This window comes from Mandrillus leucophaeus, unplaced genomic scaffold, assembly GCF_000951045.1.
Source record: "Mandrillus leucophaeus isolate KB7577 unplaced genomic scaffold, Mleu.le_1.0 Scaffold20, whole genome shotgun sequence".
In the NCBI taxonomy this organism is placed as follows: Eukaryota; Metazoa; Chordata; class Mammalia; order Primates; family Cercopithecidae; genus Mandrillus; species Mandrillus leucophaeus.
This window is the reverse complement of record NW_012102032.1, coordinates 3,761,638-3,785,349: the sequence shown is the minus strand read 5'-3', so window position 1 is coordinate 3,785,349 and position 23,712 is coordinate 3,761,638. Positions and strand designations below refer to the sequence as shown.

Below are 23,712 nucleotides of genomic sequence, written 5' to 3'. Positions count from 1 at the left end.
CTCAGCCTGCAGGGCACAGTGCGGGGGGCACTCTCAGGCCCAGTGGGCCTGATGACACTAGGCTAGGTGTTCATGCTCTCCTTGGGGCCTGTGAGGACAAGAGAGCAGGGCAGAGCTGGGTGAGGACCAGGTCCTAAGGTGGGGCACAGGTGCTACGGGGACAGAAGGGGGCTTGGAGGACTGGAGGGAAAGAGGCTCGAGGGAAGGTTCTGGCGGCCACCGGATGTGGGCATGGGGCCCACCCACCTGCATGCCACCCCCGATTTCCCCATGGGGAAGGCAGGAAGCTGCCCAGCCCAGGGCCCCTGGCTGGGGGAGGGGAGTAGGGTGTGGGGGTGGGCAGGGGGCAGGGTGGGCTGAGCCCGGCTCACACCATCTTCCCCCAGCATTCTCCAAGCCTCTCGATGGGCTTGGTTCTGGAAGCAAGAGGAATGGGTTTGGGGAGGTAGGAGCAGTAGAGAGAAAACCACCCAGTGACTCCTTCCCAGAAGGCCATGGACCTCTTCTCTGGGTCCTCCATTTAGGCCCACACAGACCTTAGGGAGCTGTCAGATTCAGGGCCTAGAAGAGAATTGGCATGGGGGCAGCGGGGAGGGAGACAGCCCCACATCCTTCCCTCCAGGAAGGGGGTCCTTCAACCTGGAAAGTTGCCCCACTCCCGGGTCCCTAAAATGGGACAGAGAAAGGGGAAACAGGGCCTTTCACCCCCTTGAGTCTAAAGAGAAAGTGGTGAGGAGGGTTGCCTTGTAGGCCCAGCTGGCCAGAAATGAGGCGATACTCCTTTAAGAGACCACCGCTGCCTCCGACCTGGGTGGAGGGGAAGTAGCTGCCCCGGGCGATAAGAGGATAAGAATATCAAAGTTGTGCAGTAACCTGGGTTCCTGGACCCCCATTCTTCAGGGCTCCTCCCCTGAGAGCATCTTACTCCTTCTCCTGCTTCTGATGCCTCCATAGCCCTCACTTCAGAGGCGTCCTGTCCCCGCAAAAGAGAGTCACAGAATGGGACCCAGGGCCCCCGGCTTCTGGACCCAGCTATGCCATAGACTTCTCAGCTTGTGACCTGCGGCAAGTCAGATCTGAGGTTCCCAGGGACACACATTGCTCCAACAGTCTCCAATCTAGCCCTTCTCCTGTCCTGAGCAGACTGAGGTGTCCCTGATGCCTACTGCCCTGTGACAACAGAGGCTGATTTTCTCTGTACAACCTCAATGCCCAAAGATCACCAATAGTTTTTATTTTTATTTATCTATTTTCTTTTTTTGAGAAGAGAGCTTAGGACCCAGCTTCTCTGTCGATGGCGCTTCTGGGGTCAGGGGGTTTCTGGAGAGTCTGGGCCCTCTGCTGGTTCCCATCCCGAGGCTGGGGCTGAAGAAGGATGGAATGAGGAGAGGTTCGGGGTCCCTGCACCTGGACTTTCCCCAGCCCAGTGATGACTCCTAGCTCTGCTGGGCCTCAAACCAGAAGAAATGGGACAGGGCCAGAGACAAAATCAAGGACAGGGGAAGGGGCAGAGTCTAAAATAAGAATACAGAGACAATAAGAAACTTTGTGAGAATGCCTGATACAAGGAATGGGCCATCCACCTGTGAGTGGAAGAAGACTGCTGGACTGGAAGCCTGATGTGGGCTGCCACCACCCAAATGCGTGGCCTGTGTGACTGACCAGCAGGTGCCTGAGGGAAGAGCAGCCAGTGCCTGCGTGGAAACACAAAACGTTCAGACACAGACACGCTGTCGTTGACACACGCCGCAGGCCTGCACACACACCTAGAGGAAGGCCTATCCACGCTCCTGGACACACCTGCCTCCTCCCCAAGAGACACAGGGAGGCTCACCTGGGACTCTGGCGCCAGTGCTCGGCAGGGTGACTGGAAGGAGTTGGGGGTGGATTCAGAACATAGGTACCTCTGTGACAGTGGCCTGGCTCCCACTCCTGCCCCCAAAGCCACCTGTTGCCTGAGTTCCCCAGGATGCGAAAAACCAGACCCTTGACGTCTTTGCGCAGGAGAGAGGAATTCAAGTTGATACTTCAGACTCTGCCCACTTGGCGGCCAGTGCAGTTTCAAGTAGGCTGTCACTGGGCAACCTCGGCTCACTTGGACTTGCTGTCAAAAGTCCCCCATGGCACTCTCTGGTTCTGACAGATTCCTGCTCAGAGGAAGTAGGGGTGGGGGCGGCAGGAACAAGGTGGGAACAGCCCTTCACCAGGATAGAGGGATCTGAGCTTGGAATCCTGGAGGGCTCCAGGCTCACGGTCCCTCACTCCCACCCCCACCTTACTGACCTCGGGGACAACCATCTCTGTGTGCCAAGCTGAGGCTGTGGGTAGGCAAAGGTGAGCCAGCAGAGAAAAGGACACAGGACCCATCCTTGGGCACTCCCAGCCTGACAGGCAGTGTGTAACAGTGTATGTGTCAGTGCAAGTGAGTGTCTTGTACCCAAAGCAGGGGCAGAGCTTCAGGTCTGATGGGGACACTTGGCTCCTACTTCCAGTGAGCCAATCTGAGGGTAAAGTAGACACACACATCTATATTTAACAGAGTAACAGCAACAGGCACAGGGCCATCCCAGGCGGGGGTTGCCAGGGCCCAGGGGGTTGGGACGTTGGATGCTGCAGTGGCAACCTTAGAGTCACAGGAGTCCCATCAGAGAAGGCTTCCTGGAGAATGTGAGTACAGGTGGAAGAGGGTTTAGAAGGAGAGATTGGGCAAGGAGGAGAAACAGGGAGAAAATGGTCTTTTGAAGGCCTAATGCCTGTAAGGAGAACAGGCCTAGAGGGTGGAAGAAATGACACGAGCTCATTGTCCACACGTGAAGGCAGAAAAGAAAACCAACCCTTCCCCGCCATCTGCATGGGCCTGGGGCCCGCACTCACAGGCAGGCAGGCAAGCAGCCAGTGGGAGATGGCAGCCCAGATAACCTGCCTTGTGAAGAGACAACAAGAGAGAAGCCACAGACTTAACCACTCACAAACAGGAAGTCCAGAAGGCGGAGCAGGCCCGCCCTCCAGTAAGCTACGGTTGGGGACAGGCCTGGCCACAAAGGAGGGAAACTGAGCCCCTAGCATTGCAAAATGGGGCTAGAGCAAATTGGAGTCAATAGTCCCAAATGTCGAGACCCTTCCCCATCTCCCTGGAGGGGCAACCAAGGGAAGCAGGTGCCAAGAGAGGGAAGTGCCTTAAGAACCTAAGACAGCCCATGTCCCCTACAGAGGTCATCTCAGCACCTCAGAAGATCTCTGTCTCATCTCAGAGCCTTGGGAGCACAAGGAGTGCTGAAGGGCCTCCAGGCAAGGAGGGCGGACAAGGTGGCTGGCTCTCAGCTCCTACCAGGTCGGCCCAGACTCCCCTAGGTTTAATTTCACACTCTCCTGCTCTACTCTGTCTGGCAAGGGGCAGCTCCAGTGCACAGTGGCCCACACTAGGAGGTCACTTTGCACTGGGACAGGGTTCTGGCTCAGGTCTCCTGGGATCATAAGATCCAAGGACTTTTAAGCAGCAAGGTTAGGCAGCAACTGGTCCCAAGTCAGGAAACAGAGCTGCAAGCCCAGAGAGAGGCAGAAAGCAGCCTGCGGTCAGAAAACAAGTTAGGGCCAAGTTGGGTTCTTTCCACAACATCTGGGAAAAGGCAGGATGGGCTGGGTGGAAAGGGGGTGTGGGTGTGAGGAAGGCTACCCTGACCATTGCTGTGGGAGTGGCCATGAAACCAGAAGCTTTCTCCTCTGGGATCTCCTAGAGACACAAGTGGAGAAATGAGAGAAAGCTCCCTCTGGACTCTCCACACACAGGTGCCGGCTTTAACTTGCATAGCTGCACCTGCTCCAGTTCCAACTGCTGCAAATAAATTGTGTGCGTGTGGCGGGGGCGGGGAGGGGGTCCAAGAGCTGGTTTTCTGCCTGAAACCCACTACAATCCCTGATCAGCCCAGCTCCCTATCCCAACATCAGGATCACCAAGCAGAGGATAAAACTCAGTGTCAAGAAACTAGGGGTCTAGTCCTCACCCTGTGATTATATGTGGTACAATTCTGGGCCAGTCACTGAATCGACCCCTAAACCCAGCCTGTTTCTTCACCTATAAAAATGGGGAGTTGACCAAAACACCTGTTTGTGCTCTAGGAAGTCCCCAAGAGTATAGGAGGCCAGGGACCTCGCAGGAGGAAGCAGCAGTATCTGTGTTCCAAATCCTGCCCAGCCCCCGGGGCAGCCATGGAATCTTCCCAGCTGGCTTGAGGGCACATCTCCCAAAATGCAGAGAAGGCAGGGTGGCTAGGAAGGGCTCTAGTAGAATTCTCCCCTTATCTTGTCTGGAAACAAGGGGCAAAGGGCTATCTATTTCCTCCTGCCATCCTCCTGCCCCCAACAGGATTCCTCACATCCCAGGCCCAGCTGGAAAAGGCGGTGAGAGTTGGAAAGAGACTGCTCAGTGAGGACTGCCCTGTCAACCTGCTTGGATTCATCCCATCCACCTCCACGTTCTGCACACGGGGCAGGGGGAAGGGAGGCAGCCGAGGCAGCCAGAGAACTTGATGAAACACACTCAATCTGAATCTCACTTGATCGTCATGCTGACCCAGTGAGGTAAGTGATGGTATCCCCATCTCAGAGATGAGGAACCGGAAACTCAGCGAGGTTAAGTTTCACCTTCCTGAAAATCGGGTAGCCCGTTTCTGTTCCCCCAAGGGAGCTCAATTCAAAGTCCCCAAAGGAATAGGTCTTCTGTGAGGACCTGTTCTCCCCTCAAAACCCCATTGGAAAAAGCAGTGGGAGCGACCCAGGGTGGACCCTCTGGCCCAGGCTTGTGGTGGGGGGGGGGCAGAGGGGCCTAAATGGGTGGCCAGGTGGTCTGCAGAGTCTCTCCAGCAGCAGATGGCCTCCCCAGCCCTCTCCTTCAGAGCCTATTAAGCAGTCAGATGGGGGAGGGTTGGCCCCCAAGGCCAGGGACTCAGCAGCAGCAGCAGCTCACAGCACTGGAGCCGTTAAAAAGTGACTCAACCAGAAAGTGCGTTTGAAGTGACGCCCGCCAGGGCCCCAGAGCCCCAGAGCCAAACCTCAAAAAGACGAAGTGAGAGAGACAGGCCTGCGGGGGCTGGGCCGGGGTGGAGACCCAGCCTGGAGCCGGCCTGGCCAAATAAGGGCAAATGCACTAGGGCGGGCCAATGGGGCACCAGCGGCTGGCTGCGTCATGGGGCTGTGGCTCTGGGGAGGGGGAGGTGAGACGCCTGGGCCAAAATGGGGGCGGGCGTCAGGGGGCCCAGTCCCTCTCTAAGGGGTCCCAGGGTGAGTGAATACAGGAGGCATGGAAGCCCTCACCCCCAAAGAGGCTTTGACACTAAGGTCAGTGGACCTGCAACCGCAGAGCCCACCTGCAGGCTGGGTGGGGCTCAAGGGAGAAAAAGGAAAACCTGGAGGACCCCCCATGCCCCTGCCCCAGTTACTGGCCCTGGATCCCCATCTGCCATGCAGAACTGAAGGGAGGCCATAGGGACAGCAGTGTTGTGCAAGGGGGAAAGGCTGAAGTACCAGTGCAGCCTCACCAGGCCACTGACTGTGGGCAAGAGATGTAATGGAAACTCAGTTTTCTCATCTGTGAAAGGGGAATAATATTGCCTCGTGGGATGGCACTGAGGGCCAAAGGCAATAATAGAAGTGCCCATTTTGAATCTGGAAATTGTCATAGGGATGTAATAGATGATTAGTGTAGAGGCACAAGGCCAAAGGCTGCTTCTTAGATTCTTGTTTCCAGTTGCTATAAAATATCCCTTTGCAAGGACACCATGTGGTTCTCAATTTTGGCCCCTGGTGTCTAGAACAAGGTAGGGGGAGGTGCAGATGCCACAGGGATTCCTGAATCTTAGTCCCTAGGCAAAAGCAGAAGAGACTGATCCCTGCCCGCCTCCAGCTGATTCCCCAGGGACATATCCCCTGCTTCATTTCTCCTGCATCTCCTCACCTTCCATGAATCCAGACCATGCCCCACCCCTCCTCCTGAGACCCCGCCCTCCATCTCCCGGCCTCTCTGGGGTGCAGGGCAGAGGAAGTGAGTCTACTCAGCTGACCAGAGAAAGTGCTGCAGCTGCCTGCACAGGGTGCGCCGGCCGCTGGCTTGTTCAGGGCCTGTGATAACTCCCTTGCCTCAGGCCTCCCCAGCCCCTGCTGGGACCACTGGCCCAGGAGGAAGGCTGGGCTCTGGCTGCCACCTGCTTCCTCTCAGGAGTTCTCCTCCCTCCCAAGCATGGATTTGCATTTCCCCCCTCTGCCTTCTGCTACTCAAGCCCCCAGGGATGAGGTGACAGTTAACCCCCCACTTCCTGCTAGTGGCCCCAGAGCGCTCACTTCCTTCCAGGTATTTTCCGGGATGGGGGAAGGGGTTGAAAGGGTGGAAGGGGTTGAAAGGGGATGAGGGATCCATTTTGGAGAGAAACTGAGGTCCCCCTACCCTGCTGTCTGAAGTTGCTCCTTCCCTTCCCTCACGCTCACTCTGTAACACAAGAGCTCAGTTTGCAGGAAGAATGCATAGGCCAGGAGCAGCACACAGGAGCTTTTGAAATGGGCCAGGCCAGCTCCCTGACTTCTCAGAGGCCCAGGCCTCTATCCGCCATAGATAGACCCCCAAGGAAAGCTCCTTGGACTTCAAGTTCCCTATCTGGGACAACATAATGTCTGCCCTCTACCCGGAAGGCAGAGGGTTGAGAACGGGGGAGTGCCAAGGCATAGAGGGGAAATGTTTTCCATCCTATTTTTCAGAGGATCTACCAGCAGCACAAGGCAGAGTGTTCTCTGCACTCAGTTCCCGCTTCCTGGGATCTTATGGCAGAGAAACACAGCATCTTTAGACAAGAGGTACTGAGCTAGGCAGTATAGGACATACAGAGTAGCAGTGACCCGCTCCTGAAGTCAAGCTGACCAGTCTCTGGGGCTCAGTCCTCTCCCCTATAAAGTGAGGGGCTGGCCTAAGTCATGACTCCCCCAGCCCTAATGTTCTGTGGTCTGCCTTCACTCTTCTGTAGACTCAGCATCTCACCTTCCCACTGGCGAAGGCCTTGAAACCCCAAGACTGAGGCAGGCAGCCATGTGCTCTTCTCTCCAGTCTAAACCTTACTGGCACAACCTACAGCAATTTTTACCAAGTGTGGCTGCCTGTTCTCCTAGTTCAGACAAGACTGGAAGGGGGACAGCCACACGTGAGCAACAGAAGTGACAGCTGACAGGTTGCTATGAATCCAAGAGGTAGAAAAAGAGTCCCGGAACCATTTCACCACATGATACAAAAATGGAGGTTTACAACAACTTTGAGCCAAATCAGGTTAAATCACATTCAGAATCTTGTATCCAAATAGCGAGGAAGTATTATAACACATTTTAAAAAATTTAAGCTAGGTGTTAGTGGCACATGCATGTAGTCCCAGCTACTTGTGAGGCTGAGGCAGGAGAATCTCTTCAGCCCAGGAATTCAAGGCCAGTCTGGGCAACACAGTGAGTCCCTGTCTAAAAAAAAAAGAACCACAGAAAAACAAAACAACAACAAAAACCCAAACCAAAACTTTATCTTATAAAAAACGAGAACATAAAGATTAAAATGGAAAAAAAAACCTTGGCCAGGCACAGTGGCTCACTCATATAATCCTAGCCTTTTAGGAGGCTGAGGCCAAAAGAACACTTGAGGTCAGGAATTTGAAACCCTGTCTCTAAAAAAAAACAAAAAAAAAAAAAAAAAAAAACCCAAAATTAGCTGTGTGGAGTGGTGTGCACCTGTATTGTTAGATACTCTGGGGGCTGAAGTGAGAGGATTGACTGAGCCCAGGAGTTGGAGGCTTCGGAGAGCTACGATCGTGCCACTGCACTCCTGCCTGGGAAACAGAACAAGAGAACAAGACCCTGTCTTTAGGGGGCAGGGGGAAAAGCCCTAGTGCTTGAAGGAAAATGTTTCTGTTTTGATTCAATTTTGATGTATTTATGTATGATATATGTAGTGGAACTCCTATTACCCAACAATGCTGGAAGGATGAAATTCTTGTCACACCTATCTAGAACTTACCTAGAGATAGACAACCTTGGATAATGAGAATTCCTTACATACTTAGTTTACAACTCTCAAATTGCTTTTCCCTAAATTATTGTATTTGATTTTTTTTTTTTTTTTGAGACAGGGTCTTGCTCTGTTGCCCAGGCCAGAGTGCAGTGGCACAATCAGGACTCACTGCACCCTTGACCTCCTGGGCTCAAGTGATCCTCCTGCCTCAGCCTCCTAAGCAGTTGGGACTACAGGCATGTGCCACCACACCCGGTTAATTTTAAAAAAATTTTTAGTAGAGGCAGGGTGTCGCCATTTTGCCCAGGCTGATCTCAAACTCCTGAGCTCAAGCAATCCACCCGCCTCAGCCTCCCAAAGTGCTGGGATTACAGGCGTGAGCCACCACACCCAGCCAAAACAAACTTTTTATTTGAAGTATAACAGTGAACAAATCCTAAGTATATAACAATATATTTTCAGAAAGTGAACTGACCTACATAACTAGCATCAAGATCAAGATAAAAGGCCAGACGTGGTGGCTCATGCCTGTAGTCCCAGCAGTTTGGGAGGCCGAGGTGGGTGGATCGCTTGAGCCCAGGAGTTCGAGACCAGCCTGGGCAGTATGACGAAACCCCATCTCTACCAAAATACAAAAATTAGCTGGATGTGCTGGTGGATGCCTGTAGACCCAGCTACTTGAGGCACCGAGGTGGGAGGATCAACTGAGCCCAGGAGGTTGAGGCTGCAGTGAGCCATGATGATGCCACTGCACTGCAGTCTGGGCGACAGAGTGAGACCCTGTCTCAAAAAAAAAAAGGAAAGAAAAGAAAAGGAAAGGAAAGCAAAAGAAAAGAAAAAGAAAAAGAAACAAAATATAACCAGCACCTTAGGTGCTTCTCATGCCCTCCTCCACCCCCACCTATCACAGCTCACCACGATCCTACCACTTAAGATCATAGTTTTGTCAACTGTACTTCACAGACAAAAAACTTCATTTTAGAGGCGACTTGGGAAAGTCACAGAGTTGGTGGTTGGTGGAGGCAGCAGGGCCAAGACTCTGCCCTTAGTTAGATACATGCATTTTCATCACACAAGTCTCTCAGTGTTCCAGTGGGGTGTGACGGTGCCATCATCAGTCTGCAGATAAAGGGAGGTGAGGAGGAAAAAGAGAGGTTGGGAGGTGTGAGGCAGAGGTCAGCAGGTGCATAAGAGCTGCTGGAGTGGAACAGTAAATGCAGCCAGGGGTAACTCATGAAGGGCTAGACTGGTTTCCCAACGCCCTGCACAGGGATCCTTGAGTAAATCCCAAGGATCCCCTCCCCGGGCCATTGCCCCACTGCCTCCATCTCTTTGGCTAATTTTAGACTTAGGGACTAGAGTGGTGGGATTAGAGTGGTTGGTGGGCTCAACACGTAAGGACAATGTGTTGCAATAACTTCACTCAGAAGAAAGCTAATGCCTCATACTGGTTCTGTGGAACACTTACGGAGGGAAAAACACTTGCTGTTTGTGGACAACTATGTCGCAGTTAGTAGCCCTAAACTTGGTGTGGGCATTATATTTCTTGAGCTGGGGCTCCACTACTTGATTATGGCTAAAACACTTTAACTCTTTTTTTTTAATCCTCCCCGAGACAGAGTCTTGCTCTGTCGCCAAGGCTGGAGTGCAGTTGTGCGATCTTGGCTCGCTGCAACCTCCGCCTCCTGGGTTCAAGTAATTCTCCTGCCTCAGCCTCCCACGTAGCTGGGATTACAGGCGTATGCCACCACACCTGGCTAATTTTTGTATTTTTAGTAGAGACGGGGTTTCACCATCTTGGCCAGGCTGATCTTGAACTCCTGATCTCGTGATCCACCCACCCTGGCCTCCCAAAGTGCTGGGATTATAGGCGTGAGCCACCGCGCCCAGCCAAGACACTGTAACTCTTTGAGCCTCAGTCTCCTCATCACCAAATAAGGATGTTAATTAGTTCCAGGGTTTTTGTGAGAATCAAATGAGATAGTGGATGTGAAAGCCCTTTGTCAACTGTATTTGGGTTTGTCTTGTTGTTTTATGAGACACGGTCTCGCTCTGTCACCCAGGCTGGAGTGCAGTGGTGCTATAATGGCTCACTGCAGCCTCAAACTCCCGGATTCAAGGGATCCTCCCACCTCAGCCTGCCAAGTAGCTGGGACTACAGGTGTACACTACCATGCCTGGCTAATTTTTTGTATTTTTTTGTAGAGATGGGCTTTTGCCATGTTGCCCAGGCTGGTCTCACACTCCTGGGTTCAAAGTGATCTGCCCGCTTTGACCTCCCGTAAGTGCTGGTATTATAGGCGTGAGCCACAGCACCCAGCACCTTTGTCAACTGTAAAAATATTTACATGAAAGGCTTTACTGATACTAAACATGAACCAGACTTCCAAAGTTATTATTAGTCTGTTCTTAAACATGACCTACCTGCCTCTTTGATAGAGACCAGATGTCAGGGAGGGGACCTGAGGAACAAGTAGCAGGCTGCAGACAAACTAGGAGTGACAAGGCAGAAGCCACACCAAGAGCAAAGCCTCAGTCCGGACCCTGGTGAAACTGCTCCCCTCCAAAACCAGACCATCCTGACCCTTGCTCTATCAGCCACCAGTCCTTTCTCGAGCTGGAGGCTGCATTATCAATGCACTGCCACTGAGCTCCTCAGTGCTCTGGGAGACCCTAATTCCACAGCATGTGGCGGGGAGGAAGCAGAGAATGAGGCACAGGCAGGCAAGGGGAAGGCAGCCTGGCTACCATTCCTAGTCTCCGTCTGACTTGCATCTGTCCTTGTTGAGCTAGGGAGGAGGCTTGCTCTTCAGGAGAGAAGCCACACCACTGAGCAAGACAAGGAGAGATCTTAAGATGCTGTGCACTCAGAACTTTGGCAGCCAGAATGGGACTGAACCTTTGACAGACACATGGGCCAGTGGGCAGGACACAGCTCTCACGGCCACCCTCATAGCCATGGAAAGCAGGGCAGTGGTACCAAGACCGGACCGTGCCCTCCCAGGGAGCTGTGAACCAAGTCCTTGTCTTAGTTTCTTTGGGTTCCCAGTAGAGGATGGGACTCCAGCACCTTTCTGCCCGTCTGGGTTGCTGAGTGGCACCACCTGCATGTTCAAGTACCAGAGAAAGCAAGAAAGCTAATTCAGCAGCAGCTCCCAGGGAGAGCCCACTTGGCACAGTCTGTAGAATCCAGGAAGGAAAACAGGCCACCCTTCCCCCACAAGCATCAATGCCTATGCTATGTCTTTGGCTTCCTGTGAGACTGTCAGTTAGGGCTCAGTTCAGTGTGAGGCTGAGGCAGCCCAAGTGTGGTTATTTGTGCAAGCTCCTCTTGCCTCCCCTCCCCACAACTGTTTCCATTCTCACCAAGCAGCCACGTCCGGGTCAGACACCCAGGACAGCAGCTGGGGCTTTCCAAGGGGCTTTTTGAGAAGCTAGTGAAAGTTGGGTGTTGGCTGCACAGCCTGGGTACTCTTGCTGAAACGCACTTCTTCCATCCAGGATGTAAGCTCTAGCTGGCAGGGGTGCTTTCAGGTTGAAATTGAACAGAAATCACCACTCATGGAGCTTTCTGTTTGCTGGGCTGGGGAAATCCTTGAGAAACTCAGTTTGGAGTTGGGGTTATCCGACCATTCCCTCAGAGCTTGAAGGCACCAGAGAAAATGGTTCTAGTTTGAAGACCATGAGTGGACATGAGCAGCCCGGCCAGTCCCAGTTTCCCTCCCGTAGGCCTAGGCGAAGACAAGGAAGGGGAATAGACAAACTAATCAAACTAATCAGAGTCAGGTCAGTGTCTCTCCTCCTTCCCACACACTCCAGCCCACAGGTAACAAGCATAATCAACTCAAGAGCAACACCAGGTGGCTGAGACACAAAGCCCTAGCACAGGCAGCTCTGCTAATGACCCACAGCTCACCCTGCAGTCATGGATCTCAGCATTTCCCCCACTCTTTTGGCTGATCGTGCACATATTCTATGTATTGAAAAATGGCCCAAAAAGGACAGCAAAAGGATTTCACCTTTATAATACTTATATAATTTTCACATAGCCTCGTTTCTACAATCACAACAATCCTGAGGTAAACAGGCCGAGTGTAATCATTCTCTTTTTAGAGGGAGAACAAGGAACTTAGGGAAATCAAAATGGGGATTTCTGTGGAAATTTAAATAAATGAGAATTCGTGGTAAATTTTTTTATCCTAAAACAAGTAACTCACCTTGGCCGAAAAATGGGATGTTACCCAAGGTCCCCTACTAGGCCAGAGGAGAAAAGGACCTCCCTCCTACAGGGGCACAAACAAGGCAGACTAGGACCCAGTGGTCACCCAAGGCCCAAGGGCCTCCAGTAAGTGCTTGAGACTGGCCTAAGGTATAGGAAGAGCAGGGGAGGGAAGAATTATTAAACATGGTCAAGGAGCACTACAAAGCCGCACGATTTCTTCAAGGGGTACTGCTGTGCCAGGTCTCAAAGGCAGAAGGATACATCCGCGAGACACCAGGGCCACCAAGCTGATGGGGTTACCAAGCCTCTGGACACCACCTTCTGATAGGAAGCAAGGAAGCACACTAGAAAGGCTGCAATCCCAGAGGCTGAGACAGTCAAAAGGGAGTAGAAGGGCCTCTGCTGCTCTGGGAAGCTTCTTATAGGGCAAAATAAGCTATTACTGTGCCTAAGAGAATGGAATAGGGAGGCAAAGCAGGTGTCATGGCCTTCAGAACTTTCTAGAGGAGGTTCATATTTATTGACATTTGACCTAGAGTCCTCAGCATGGGGAAGGCACAGCCCTGGGCCATGGGTAGGAAAATCAGTATCCTACTCTCTCCTCAATTCCATCTGTTAATCCACCAACCCAAATCCCTCCCACCCCACTTGTAGTCCAAAGAAGATAAAATGATGTGCTGCTTTCTCAACAGTGAGCTGAGTCTGAATTGGAGGGTAGGACGTATCTGAAGTTCTGCTCATTTAGTTCCAGAACAAGAAATAAGCAGAGGCAGGAAAGCAAAGATGCTGGCAGCCCTGCATCTTGCTACGTCTTTATAGCTGTGTCTCTGGATTTGTAGGCCACTCCTCGACTTTTCAGCTCCCGCACGATTCCTGAAGCAGGAAAAGAAATAGTTTTGTGGGTAAGATTCAGAAGGGTAAGATAGGCCACTCAGCTGCCACCCTGAGGGGGTACTATAAGTAAACTGGAGTTCCTAGACCACTTATCAATAGTCATCCTTGGCCAGGCATGGTGGCTCATGCCTGTAATCTCAGCACTTTGGGAAGTCAAGGTGGATCACTTGAGGTCAGGAGTTCAAGACCAGCCTGGGCTACAGAGCAAGGCTCCATCTCTACAAAAATTTTTTAAAAATTAGCCAGGCGTAGTAGCTTGCACCCGTAGTCCCGGCTATTTGGGAGGCTGAGGCGGGAAGATCTCTTGAGTCCATGAGTTCAAGGCTGCACTGAGCTATGATCACGCCACTACACTTCAGCCTGGGTGACAGAGTGAGACCCTGTCTCCAAAAAACTAAAAAAAAACAAAGAAAAAGGTCCTGCTTAGTTGACTCATTACCAGTGAAGACCCAGGTAAGTGTTTGGTAAGAATGAGAAGAAAAAGAGGGATACATGTAGTCATCAAAAGCAAAGGTTCTAGGCCAGGCACCTGTAGTCCCAGCTACTCAAGAGGCAGAGGTGGGAGGAACACATGAGCCCAGGAGTTAGAGTCCAGCCTGGGCAACACATGAGACCTTGTCTCTAAAAAAATAAAAAACAGAAATAGCAAAAATTCTGGAGCCAGAATGCCTGGCTCCTCATTTACTAGCTGACCTCCAGCAAGTGATTTAACCTCTTTGTGCCTGGTTCCCCCCATCTGTAAAATGCTGAACCTCAAGAGTTGTGAGAATTGGCATTAATTCAGATAAAAAAACTTCTGCAGAGCTTTAGAGTAAATGAACATTGGCTGTTATGATTATTACCTTGGGGCAGGCGACCAGTGACTGACACCGCATATACACCTGGCTTAAAGTTACCTGAGAGAGAAGAAAAAAGATACAAGATTACAGTGAAGTGAGTTAAGACTGAAGATCAAATGGAAGCTAAAGCTAAACATTAAAGAAGTGATGCAACTCCAACAGAAGAGCTATCCCCTCTTTCGGCTACAAGTGTTAAATGATAAGGCACGGGACACTGCTTCCTTGTCTTCCCTACAACCCGATCTTTCCCACCTTGAGGTCACTCACCTTGCTGATTTCAGACTCCCTAATGGACCTGAGGAACAGTAACAATACTACAACTAAGCCAAAAGGAGAAAGGCCGACACTTACTGACTCGCTGCCACTTGGAGACCCAGCTGTCCTCTGGACTCATCATCGCAATGATTCTAGGGAGGGAAAAGAAATGGAGAGTCAGCCTGAGCCTCCCCTGGGCCTGAGCTCAATTCTGAGAGAGAAATCTAGGAAAAAGCCAAGTACTGAGTCTCCACTGCAAAGTTGGGAAAACTGCCTTCTGATGTTGGGATGAGGCTGACTCAAAGCTAGGACGACAAACGTTCTTTGTTCTTATGTCCTTGGCCCGCCAACCACAGGTTAGTTTTTATCCCCAAAAGACTCTCTCACTCAGCTCACAAACATCCTTAGCCTACAGATTCCCTAGAAAATGAGACGGCTTTAGGACTAGAGGGCCAATAGTTACAACTAACACAACTACAAGGGGTCTAGCGTCTAGTGCAAAGGGGAGGGTGAGTCAGAACAATGGATCCTCCTACTAGAAATGAGTTCAACTTGGCTAAGCTCTTCCTCTAATGACCTATACATATAGGGACCCCTCTAATGACCTATACATGTGGGGTTCCCTTCTCAGAACCTCATCAGTAAGCTGAGACTCAAAGGTTGAGATAATACATGAAAAACACCTTAGCACAAAGACTAGCACAGAGTGCTAAATAAGCATTAGCTCTCATTATCCTACTCGTCCTTCCCAGGTAGCTGTGATTCCAGAAGAATGGTAAGGCTATTCAAGGGCTAGAAGATGCTGCTTGAGCAAGATGGATAAGCATTTTTGTCATTCAAAGCATTCAATCAAATGCTTACTGCCTGCCTATTGTGTTGGGTCTAAGCACTGACATTTGTTGACTGCCTCCTCAATATGCCTCCCCTCTTCTCTCAGTAACACTCCTGGATTCTTATTTGAGAAGATTCCCTTCCCATCCAAATCCTACATTATCAGCCATGCGCTGTAAGTGGAACTGACCCTACCTCCAGGGCTGACAAGCAGAAGAACACTAGCCCTTAGCCCTGCAGCCTGATGGGAGATAGGCACGATGCAGGCCATCCTCCTGACCACAAGTATATTCTTCTCTGTCCTTCGCAATCTATCTTTTTAGCCTTAGGGTCCCTATAGCCCAACCATATGATTTAACCTAAACAGAATTCCCACTGTTCTCCAAACACATCCTGGTTTTCCCCAACCTATGCCTTTGCTCTAGTCACTCCCTTTATTTGGAATGTTCTATCTCTCACCTCAACTTCCTCAAAAATCCCAAGCTTCTTTCTTTAAGAGGAAAGTACTACCTCTTCCAATTTTGGTTGAGGTCATCTAGCCCTCCTCCGATCTTCAATTTGCCCACTCTTTAAGACCTAATATGCACTAGAATATACAAATAATTCCTACAACCCAACAACAAAAAAAACAAACTGAAGTCAAAAATGAGTAAGGGCCTTGAATAGGCATTTCTCCAAAGATATACAAATGGCTATAAGCACATAAGAGGCTCAACATCACCCTTCACTGGGGAAATGGGACACCAAAGTCACACCCATTAGGATGGCTATTATTAATAAATAATAAGTGTTGGTAAGGATGGGGAGAAATTAGAACCTTTGGGCACTGTTGGTGGGAACGGAAAATGGTGCAGTTGCTAAACAGTATGACAGTTCCTCAAAAAATTAAACACTCAATTATCATATATCTAGCAATTTCACTTGTGGATATACAGACGATCCCTGACTTACCTTAGTTCAACTTATGATTTTTCAAATTTATGATTGTGCAAAAGTGACATGCATTCAGTAGAAACCATTTTCAAATTTTAAATTTTGTTATTTTCCAGGCTAGCAATTCAGTACAATATTCTGTCATGATGCTGTGCAGCAGCCGTGAGCCACAGCTTCTGGTCAGCCACTGTAACATAAGCGTTTTGAGCACATTTGAAGTAGGCTAAGTTAAGATATTCATTAGGTTAGGTGTGTTAAATGCACTTTTGGCTTATATTTTCAACTTATGATGGGCTTATTAGGTTGTAACTCTGTACTTGAGTTGAGCATCTGCACTGCACATAATAAAAGGAGGGACTTGAACACATATTTATATGCCAATGTTCACAGCAGTATTATTCACAAATAGCCAAAAGGCAGAAGCAACCCAAGATACCACTGATGGATGAATGGACAACAGAACATGCTATACACATACAAGAGAATATTATTCAGCTCAAAAAAAGGAGGGAAATTTTGTTGCATGCTACGATATGAATGAACCTTGAAGACATTATGCTAAGTGAAAGAAGCTACAAAATGCTACTGAATGAGCCCATAGGTACCTAAGGGTGCCTAAGGTGGCCAAATTCATAGAGACAAAGCATGGCGGTTGTGAGGGACCAGAGGGAGGAGAGAATGAGGAGCTAGTGTTTAATGGGTACAGATGAAAAAAGTTCTGGAGATGGATGGTGGTGATGCCTGCACAACAATGAGTATGCACTAATGTCACTGAAATGTGTATTTAGAAATGGCAGCCGGGCACAGTGGCTCATGCCTGTAATCCCAGCACTTTGGGAGGCTGAGACAGGAGAATCACCTGAGGTCAGGAGTTCGAGACCAGCCTGGCCAACATGGCAAAACCCCGTCCCTATTAAAAAAGGATAAAAATTAGCTGGGCATGGTGTGGGTGCCTGTAATCCCAGCTACTCAGGAGGCTGAGGCAGGAGAATCGCTTGAACCTGGGAGGTGGAGGTTGTAGTGAGCTGAAACCACGCCAATGCAGCTGGGTGCAGTGGCTCACTCCTGTAATCCCAGCACTTTGGGAGGCTGAGGTGAGTGGATCATGAGGTCAGGAGTTCAAGACCAGTCTGACCATGATGGTGAAACCCCGTCTCTACTAAAAATACAAAAATTAGCTGGGTGTGGTGGCAGGCACCTGTAATCCCAGCTACTCAGGAGGCTGAGGCAGAGAACTGCTTGAACCTGAGAGGTGGAGTTGCAGTGAGCTGAGATTGTGCCACTGCACTCCAGCCTGGGCGACAGAGCGAGCCTCCATCTCAAATAAATAAGTAAGTAAAATGACTAAAATGGGCTGGGCATGGTGACTCACACATGTAATCCCAGCACTATGAGAGGCCCAGGTGGGCAGATTACCTGAGATCAGGAGTTTGAGATCAGTCTGGCCAACATGGTGAAACTCCATCTCTACTAAAAATACAAAAATTAGCTGGGCGTGAAGGCGGGCGCCTGTAATCCCAGCTACTCAGGAGGCTGAAGCAGGAGAATTGCTTGAACCCAGGAGGCAGAGGTTGCAGTGAGCCAAGATTGCGTCTCTGCACTCCAGCCTGAGTGACAGGAGCGAAAAGTCTGTCCCCCTCAAAAAAGCAACAGCTTTTGGGCAATGATCTACCATTACTATACCTCCCTTCCCTTCATTTTCAAAAGAAATTTTCATGCATTTAACAAACATTATTAAGATTACATTCTTTCTTCTCATGTTAAGTCTTTGAAATATGGGGTGTATTTTATACTTAAAAGCATGTCTTAATTTGGACTAGACACATTTCAAGTGCTCAGTAGCTACATGTGGCTAGTGGTTACTGTATTAGATGCCTAGCACTAGTATGTCTCAAAATAACTGTTGAGGCTGGACACAGTGGCTTACACCTATAATCCCAGCACTTTGGGAGGTTGAAGTGGGAGGATCGTTCCACGCTGCAGTGAGCCATGATCATGCCACCGTACTCCAGCCTGAGCCACAGAGCAAAACCCGACTCAAAAAAAAAAAAAAAAACCCACACAAGATAACCCCCAAAAACGAACGGCTGGGACCAACTAGGATTAACACTTGCCCTGCATTTACTTCTCTGGGTGCGGGTTGGGTAATGCAGAAGGGAATGACGGAATCTGAAGCGGCTTACCCATCAAAGGAAGAGCTGGTGCAGTCATATACCATCTCTCGGTTACCCTTCATTTGTAGATATGCATCACAATTGTCACAACCATCATATTCAAACTGGTCTATAGTCTAGGAGTGAAGAAAAATAAAGGAAAAGGAAAAATAAGCATGAACAAGACCAAGAGACAAAGTAGCTTTCTCAATACTTCGACCTGCTCAGTTTCTTGTTTCCCTATGTTGACTTTGTCTCCCAAGGTTCCCCACCTACTACTTTCAAAGCTCCATTCCTAAGTCCCACCCTCCCACTCCGTCCTCTCTTGTTCCCAATTCCGTTTTATCTATTCCTTTCTCTAGTCTGCTCACGGTAAGGCATCCTTTCCGACTACTCACTCAGCTGCGAATCCCCACCCGCCTCTGACTCCCAGCGTCTTTCGGCTCCAACGTAAGTTCACCGAATGTCTAAGAGCTGAGGATTCAAAGGCATGTAAGACCCCCCGTGCCCTCAGCTGCAAGACCTGCCCGCGATCCTACGAGGTAAACGATGGCCTCCTTCGGCTTCTCACTCCCCCTGCCACCTCTGAGTCCTGGGCCTTACTTTTCACTTTACTGTCCCACAGCCCCGTTCCGCCCTCTTTCCCCGACCTTGGTCCCCCATGGTCCCTACAACCAAGTCCCCGACTGACACCTTGACCAGCGAACACAGCAAACAGGCCCGCAGATGCCGCAGGTCCTTCGGCACTGTCTCCAGGGCCATCTTCTCCGATGGGAAGAGCAACACGGAGATACACTGCCACAGGCTGCGCACCCGCAGGAAGTAAATAGCTCGTTACCCAGAATGCCCGCCACTTCTGGCGCTCAGACTTCCTCTTCCGGTGTGGGAGGGCGCCTGCTCCGCCCCTACCCCCGCCAGAGGAGATGGTTTCTCCCACCGGCAGGCGGGGAGGCGGGGCGGTCGGCCGCCACCTGGGCTGGGGCGCGTCCCCGCCACCTGAGCCCGCCAAGGGCGCGGCGGAGGCTGCGTAGGGTAGTTAGCGGGCCCCCGAGGGGCGGGGCGGGGCGGGTGGCTGCGCTTGCGCGGGAGTTCGTCGGCCTGAGCCGCAGCGACGCGACGCGGGCCGTTTGATGTGGGGTGCTGGCACTGGGGCGCCGGTCCCGTTCCCGATGGTAACCCGAAGTTTTTTGTTTTGTTTTGTCTTTCCGTTGTAGAAGCACTGGGGGCAGTGAATCCACTGTCTCCCTCTGGATTATCTCTGCAGAGACCCGTAACAAATCCAGGGACAGCCCCACCCCTCCTTCCTAACTGCCAGAGCCCTATAGGGTTTCCACTTGCTTCCCACAGGAATGCTGGCCTGCGAGCTGTTTGCTCGTTCCGGCTGATAATTTATACTGTGCGCAGTTCTTAGCACTTAGACACGGTTCCTTTACTAAAGAACATTTGTAGGAGATTAGGTGTCCTTTTTTTCCCTTTCATTTCACCGTATAGGAAGCGAAATGCCTTGTTCTACAGGCACCAAACCACCACCCCTACCAAACCTTTCTTGGGGAAGCAGAAGGGGAACTTGTGCCGTGTGAGGAAGCGACAGAGGCCCCTTCTGGCCCTGGGGACTTCATGCCAGCGGAGCACCAGCTCTCTCTGTCCTCGCCATAGCCCGAGTGCAGGCAGAACGCAGTCATTTGTGTTTATCTGAGAGGAGCTTTGGGATATAAATAGTTTCAGGCCCCGCTGTTCTATCCTTCCAGCCCAGCCTCCTGATTGAAACTGAGCTGCTTCCAGGCAGGCTTGCTTCTTGTTGCCGGTCCCATGCTGTGTTCAGATGGGCTCTGTGACAGGTTTGGATGTTTTCTATCACTGAATAAAACTACACTTTGGAACATGTTTTCTATACTCGATTATCTCATGTAAGTCCTGCAACAACCATGAAGTAGGCCCATTTTATGGACTGAAAAAGCGAGGCACAGAGTATTTGCCCAAGGTCTAAGTCACTGAAGCATCATAATGTGTGAAGTGAACAGTATAATTATGACTGAATCACAGTGAGAATCTAGTCATGCTTTCTCCTTCCCTGATCTCACTAAGTCACACTTTTAGGGGCTTACAAACCAGTTCTTATTGCCAAGCCCTCTACTCTACCCTATCCTTTCATAAATCGGAGCCTAGCCTCTGATAACAGAAATAATTTATTTCTCTTGATGTAGAAAGAGATGAAGTTGTTACCCTGAGTGACAGTCATGACAGAACAAAACCACAAGACCAGACCACATTTGTGGATAAATATATTAGCAAATAAATACATTTCTCAACATAGTGCCTGATTCAAGCGTCTGTCTGGTTCAGATATAAATACCCATGTGGGTGCCTAGGTGCTAGTCTCCCCACTAACTGAGGGAAGAAGGTTCCCAGGTGGGGTCCTGTGCCCACTTTGCCCCCATATTCACATTCCAAATGGGATAATGCCTGAGGGTCCAACAGTGGTCAGGCTGCCCTGGGGTGAATGTCACCCTGAGGAGGCCCCTCAGCTCTTGTCCACTCAGTGTAAGTGGCGTAGGCCAGACTTGTGCTGTAATCCACTCTCCTGTGGGTCCCTGGCCTATATGGCTTATACTGGGGAGCTGGGCCTCTAGGCTGTCCAAACCCAAGGGTCATACTTTACTTTTCCTTTGTTGTCCCCATTCTCCATCCTTGCTCTGAGACAAAACTTCTCCCAGAGAAGAACTCTTTGTTGTCCCCGCTCAGGTGTAATTCTGCCTTTTCTACCTTCATTCCATCCTTCCTCTGCCCAGAGGAAGTCCAGCAGAAATTTCTCCTTTCCACCTGCTCTGGGACTCTGAGACAGGAAATCTTCAAGGAGGAGTTTTCCCCTCCCCACTGTTCTTACTCTCAACCCCCAGAGGAACCAAGGCTGCTGTACCCACCTCAGGGATAGAACTCCACACTATAGTGGGAAAGTTTCAGGGACCCCTCCTTTTAGTGCTCAGGGCTCACCTATGGTCCTGGTCCTTTTGGCAAAAAGGAAAATGATAGAACCAGGGTTGCCCATGATGTAGCAGCCTTACTGTGGAGGGGCCAAAGCTGATGTGCAGAGTTCACCCGAGGAGGGAGGTGATAAGGTGTCATGAGTTCTGCTGAACCCACTGGCTGGTATGAACATGAGGCCTGGGGTGAGGGAGACCAAGTAGGGTTCGGGGAAGAAGCAGCACCTTTGTAACACCTGGCTACCCATAGCTAGCTTTCTGCCCTCAAAAACTCAGCCTTCAAGGGATCCAGCGCATACACGCCACAGGCAGCAGCTGGTTGCCTGGCTGGACATGGATTTGCTGCACTGCAGATGTGTTCTGCAGACAAGGTCTGGAGCTGGAGCAGGAAACGGTACCCTCCCGTCCTCCATCATCACCAGTCCTCTTCCAGTGCTTCTAGGAAGTATGGCAAAAAGAATGGTGTTTGCTGTGGTCCTTTCTTCTCCTGGGAGCAGGACTCTGTGCCAGGTAGGGCCCAAATGCATCTGGAGCGCACTCTTGGTTGGAGCTAGGCCTGAGCATCTCACACAGCCTGTTCACACAGCTCCTCGAGTTCCTCCTCTGAGCCTGTATTTAGAGAGAGGGGAGGAAAGAGGTCATTGAGGGTCAGGTCAGGCACCTGCTTCTCTCACCTGCAGCAGAGTGTGGCTGGGAGGGGACTACAGGGAGGGAGGAGGAGAGACTGTGTCTGGAAAGGGTCGTTAGATTGAAAGCTAAGGGGGCCCCAGTTGGGACACAGGGGAGAGAAGAACAAATCTAAAGAAATATATATAGCAACCAGTGTGTTACCAATACTTACTATTCATTTATTCACCCAATAAATATTTATTAAGCATTCGTTGTGAATTTGGTCTGCTACCATGTGCCAAATAGAAGACCAAAAAGAATAAGCAGGGACCTGGTAACCTTTTTGGAGAGAAAGTATGAAAGCAAATGGCCATTACACCAGTGGGACAGGACAGGAGTCATGAGAGACGCATTAAGGAAGGAGAGAGACCAGGTCCAAGTGCAGCGATCAGGAAAGGCTTCTTGGAAGTGGGGATAAATGAGCTGATTCTGTAGGAATAGGTAAGAATTAGATTTATGGGAATAGAGGAGGCAGGAATATATTCTGGGCTACAGGAACTACAAGAATCGTTTACCCAGTTTGGCTAAAGCATGGGCCTGGGGAAGGTAGGGAAGAGAGTAGAAAATAAGGTTGAGAAGGAAGCTGGGGGCTGGCTGGTGCAGGAACCTTTGAGGCCAAAGCAGGTTGGATTTTTCCTCTCTGTGGACAAAACAGAACATTTGAAGATTTCTGGACAGTTTACTGTAAGGCAGATGACACTGGCAGCAATAGGGAGGGTAGGTGAGCAGTGGAGCTGTGGCGCATAACTCTATGGGACATACTGGATGGGCAGCACTCAGTCTTCGAGGCCCTGTAAGAGGGAAGGAAAGAGCTGGGAGGCTCCTGCATGGATCTTTAGGGTATACCTAAGACACTGGCAGGGCCGTAAGTACTGGACTTGAAAAAACATGATAAAGCTAGCTAAGATACAGTTAACAGAATCTGGCACTGATTAGATGTAAGAGGCAAGAAAAAGAGAGGCACTGAAACTAGTTCTGAGTTTGAGAGAAAAGGGAGATAGTGGTGTGGTACTGGCAGCACTCAAAGTACACACACGATAGGGTCTGAATGGAACCACAAACACATAGCCAAAGCTTGCAGTACATGGCTCTCTCCCCATGGACCTGGATGTCCTGATTGGCAAGTTCTATGTCCCCAGAGCCTAGTCTGGAACCTAGCACAAAGCAGGCATATAGTCAGAAGAAAAAAAAGGAGGGAAAGAGGAAGGAAACAAATAAATGCATGAATGGATGAGAGCAGCTCCCAGGTCCTGCATGAAGAATTCCTACACTGAAGAATATTTCAGGACCTCTGGGTCACCTCCTGGGGTGGAAGGGCTCTAGTGAAGGCTGTATACAAAGAACTGTGTCATCTGCACAATGGGGGAAGATGGGGAAGAGTAGAAGGTGGAAGGTCCTGGGTGGAAAAGAGAGATATGTGGGCAAGTAAATACCATGTTAAAGTTGAGAATTTACATGATCACCATTTGTTATAATATAGGGATGCACTGAATCCCCAAGAAATTAAGGTCAGTCTTATTAATCATGATGCGTCAAAGGGAAGTCCTCCTGTTGTTTTACCACAGGGGAAGAGAAGAAAACCTAAGGCCGTACAGGGCTGCTGGGGACCACCTGTGGTTTCTCTCTCTCTTTTTTCTCGTTACTCACATAGCTCTTCCTATATAGCCTTGTATTATGGTTATGTGTAATTATTTCTACTATAGCTCTCCCCAAGGAACACTTCTTGGCCTTCTTTGTATTTAGAACTAATACTGAGCTGTGAGCATTGGTAGAACTAAACCAGTTATTAAAATATAGAAACACTTATGTTTGAGCTGCTACCCCAGACCACTCCAAGTGCCTCTTTTTTTTTTTTTTTTGAGACAGAGTCTCACTCTGTTACCCAGGCTGGAGTGCAGTGGCACCA

General features: G+C 50.2%; 2 protein-coding genes and 1 long non-coding RNA gene across 8 annotated transcripts in view; 1 reads left to right on the top strand and 2 right to left on the bottom strand.

Annotated features, from left to right (window-relative positions):
* Positions 1-4,178: 4,178 nt before the first annotated feature.
* LOC105539086 lies at positions 4,179-19,425 on the top strand. The gene is made up of 3 exons (XR_001006001.1): positions 4,179-4,578; positions 18,519-18,698; positions 18,782-19,425. It is a non-coding gene; the product is annotated as an uncharacterized LOC105539086 (long non-coding RNA).
* On the bottom strand, positions 12,030-20,470 carry SUPT4H1 (suppressor of Ty 4 homolog 1 (S. cerevisiae)). 2 transcript variants are annotated; one of them, XM_011979199.1, is made up of 6 exons: positions 19,698-20,470; positions 18,850-18,961; positions 18,187-18,293; positions 14,336-14,391; positions 13,988-14,041; positions 12,030-13,124 (listed from the first exon to the last, which is right to left on the bottom strand). In XM_011979199.1, exons 2-6 carry the CDS (start codon positions 18,916-18,918, stop codon positions 13,057-13,059), a joined length of 354 nt encoding a protein of 117 aa, XP_011834589.1. In that variant the 5' UTR covers positions 18,919-18,961; positions 19,698-20,470; the 3' UTR covers positions 12,030-13,056. The 2 variants fall into 2 exon arrangements, with proteins under 2 accessions (XP_011834589.1, XP_011834588.1); XM_011979198.1 differs by lacking the exon at positions 19,698-20,470 and having other exon boundaries at positions 18,850-19,144.
* RNF43 (ring finger protein 43) overlaps positions 20,426-23,712 on the bottom strand; it is a 63,329-nt gene continuing 60,042 nt past the window's right edge. For all 5 annotated transcript variants that reach the window (XM_011979200.1, XM_011979203.1, XM_011979201.1 and 2 more), the window contains one exon: positions 20,426-21,746. In XM_011979200.1, the coding sequence (XP_011834590.1) occupies positions 21,703-21,746 (44 nt within the window). In that variant the 3' untranslated portion in view covers positions 20,426-21,702. The remainder of the gene's footprint in view (positions 21,747-23,712) is intronic.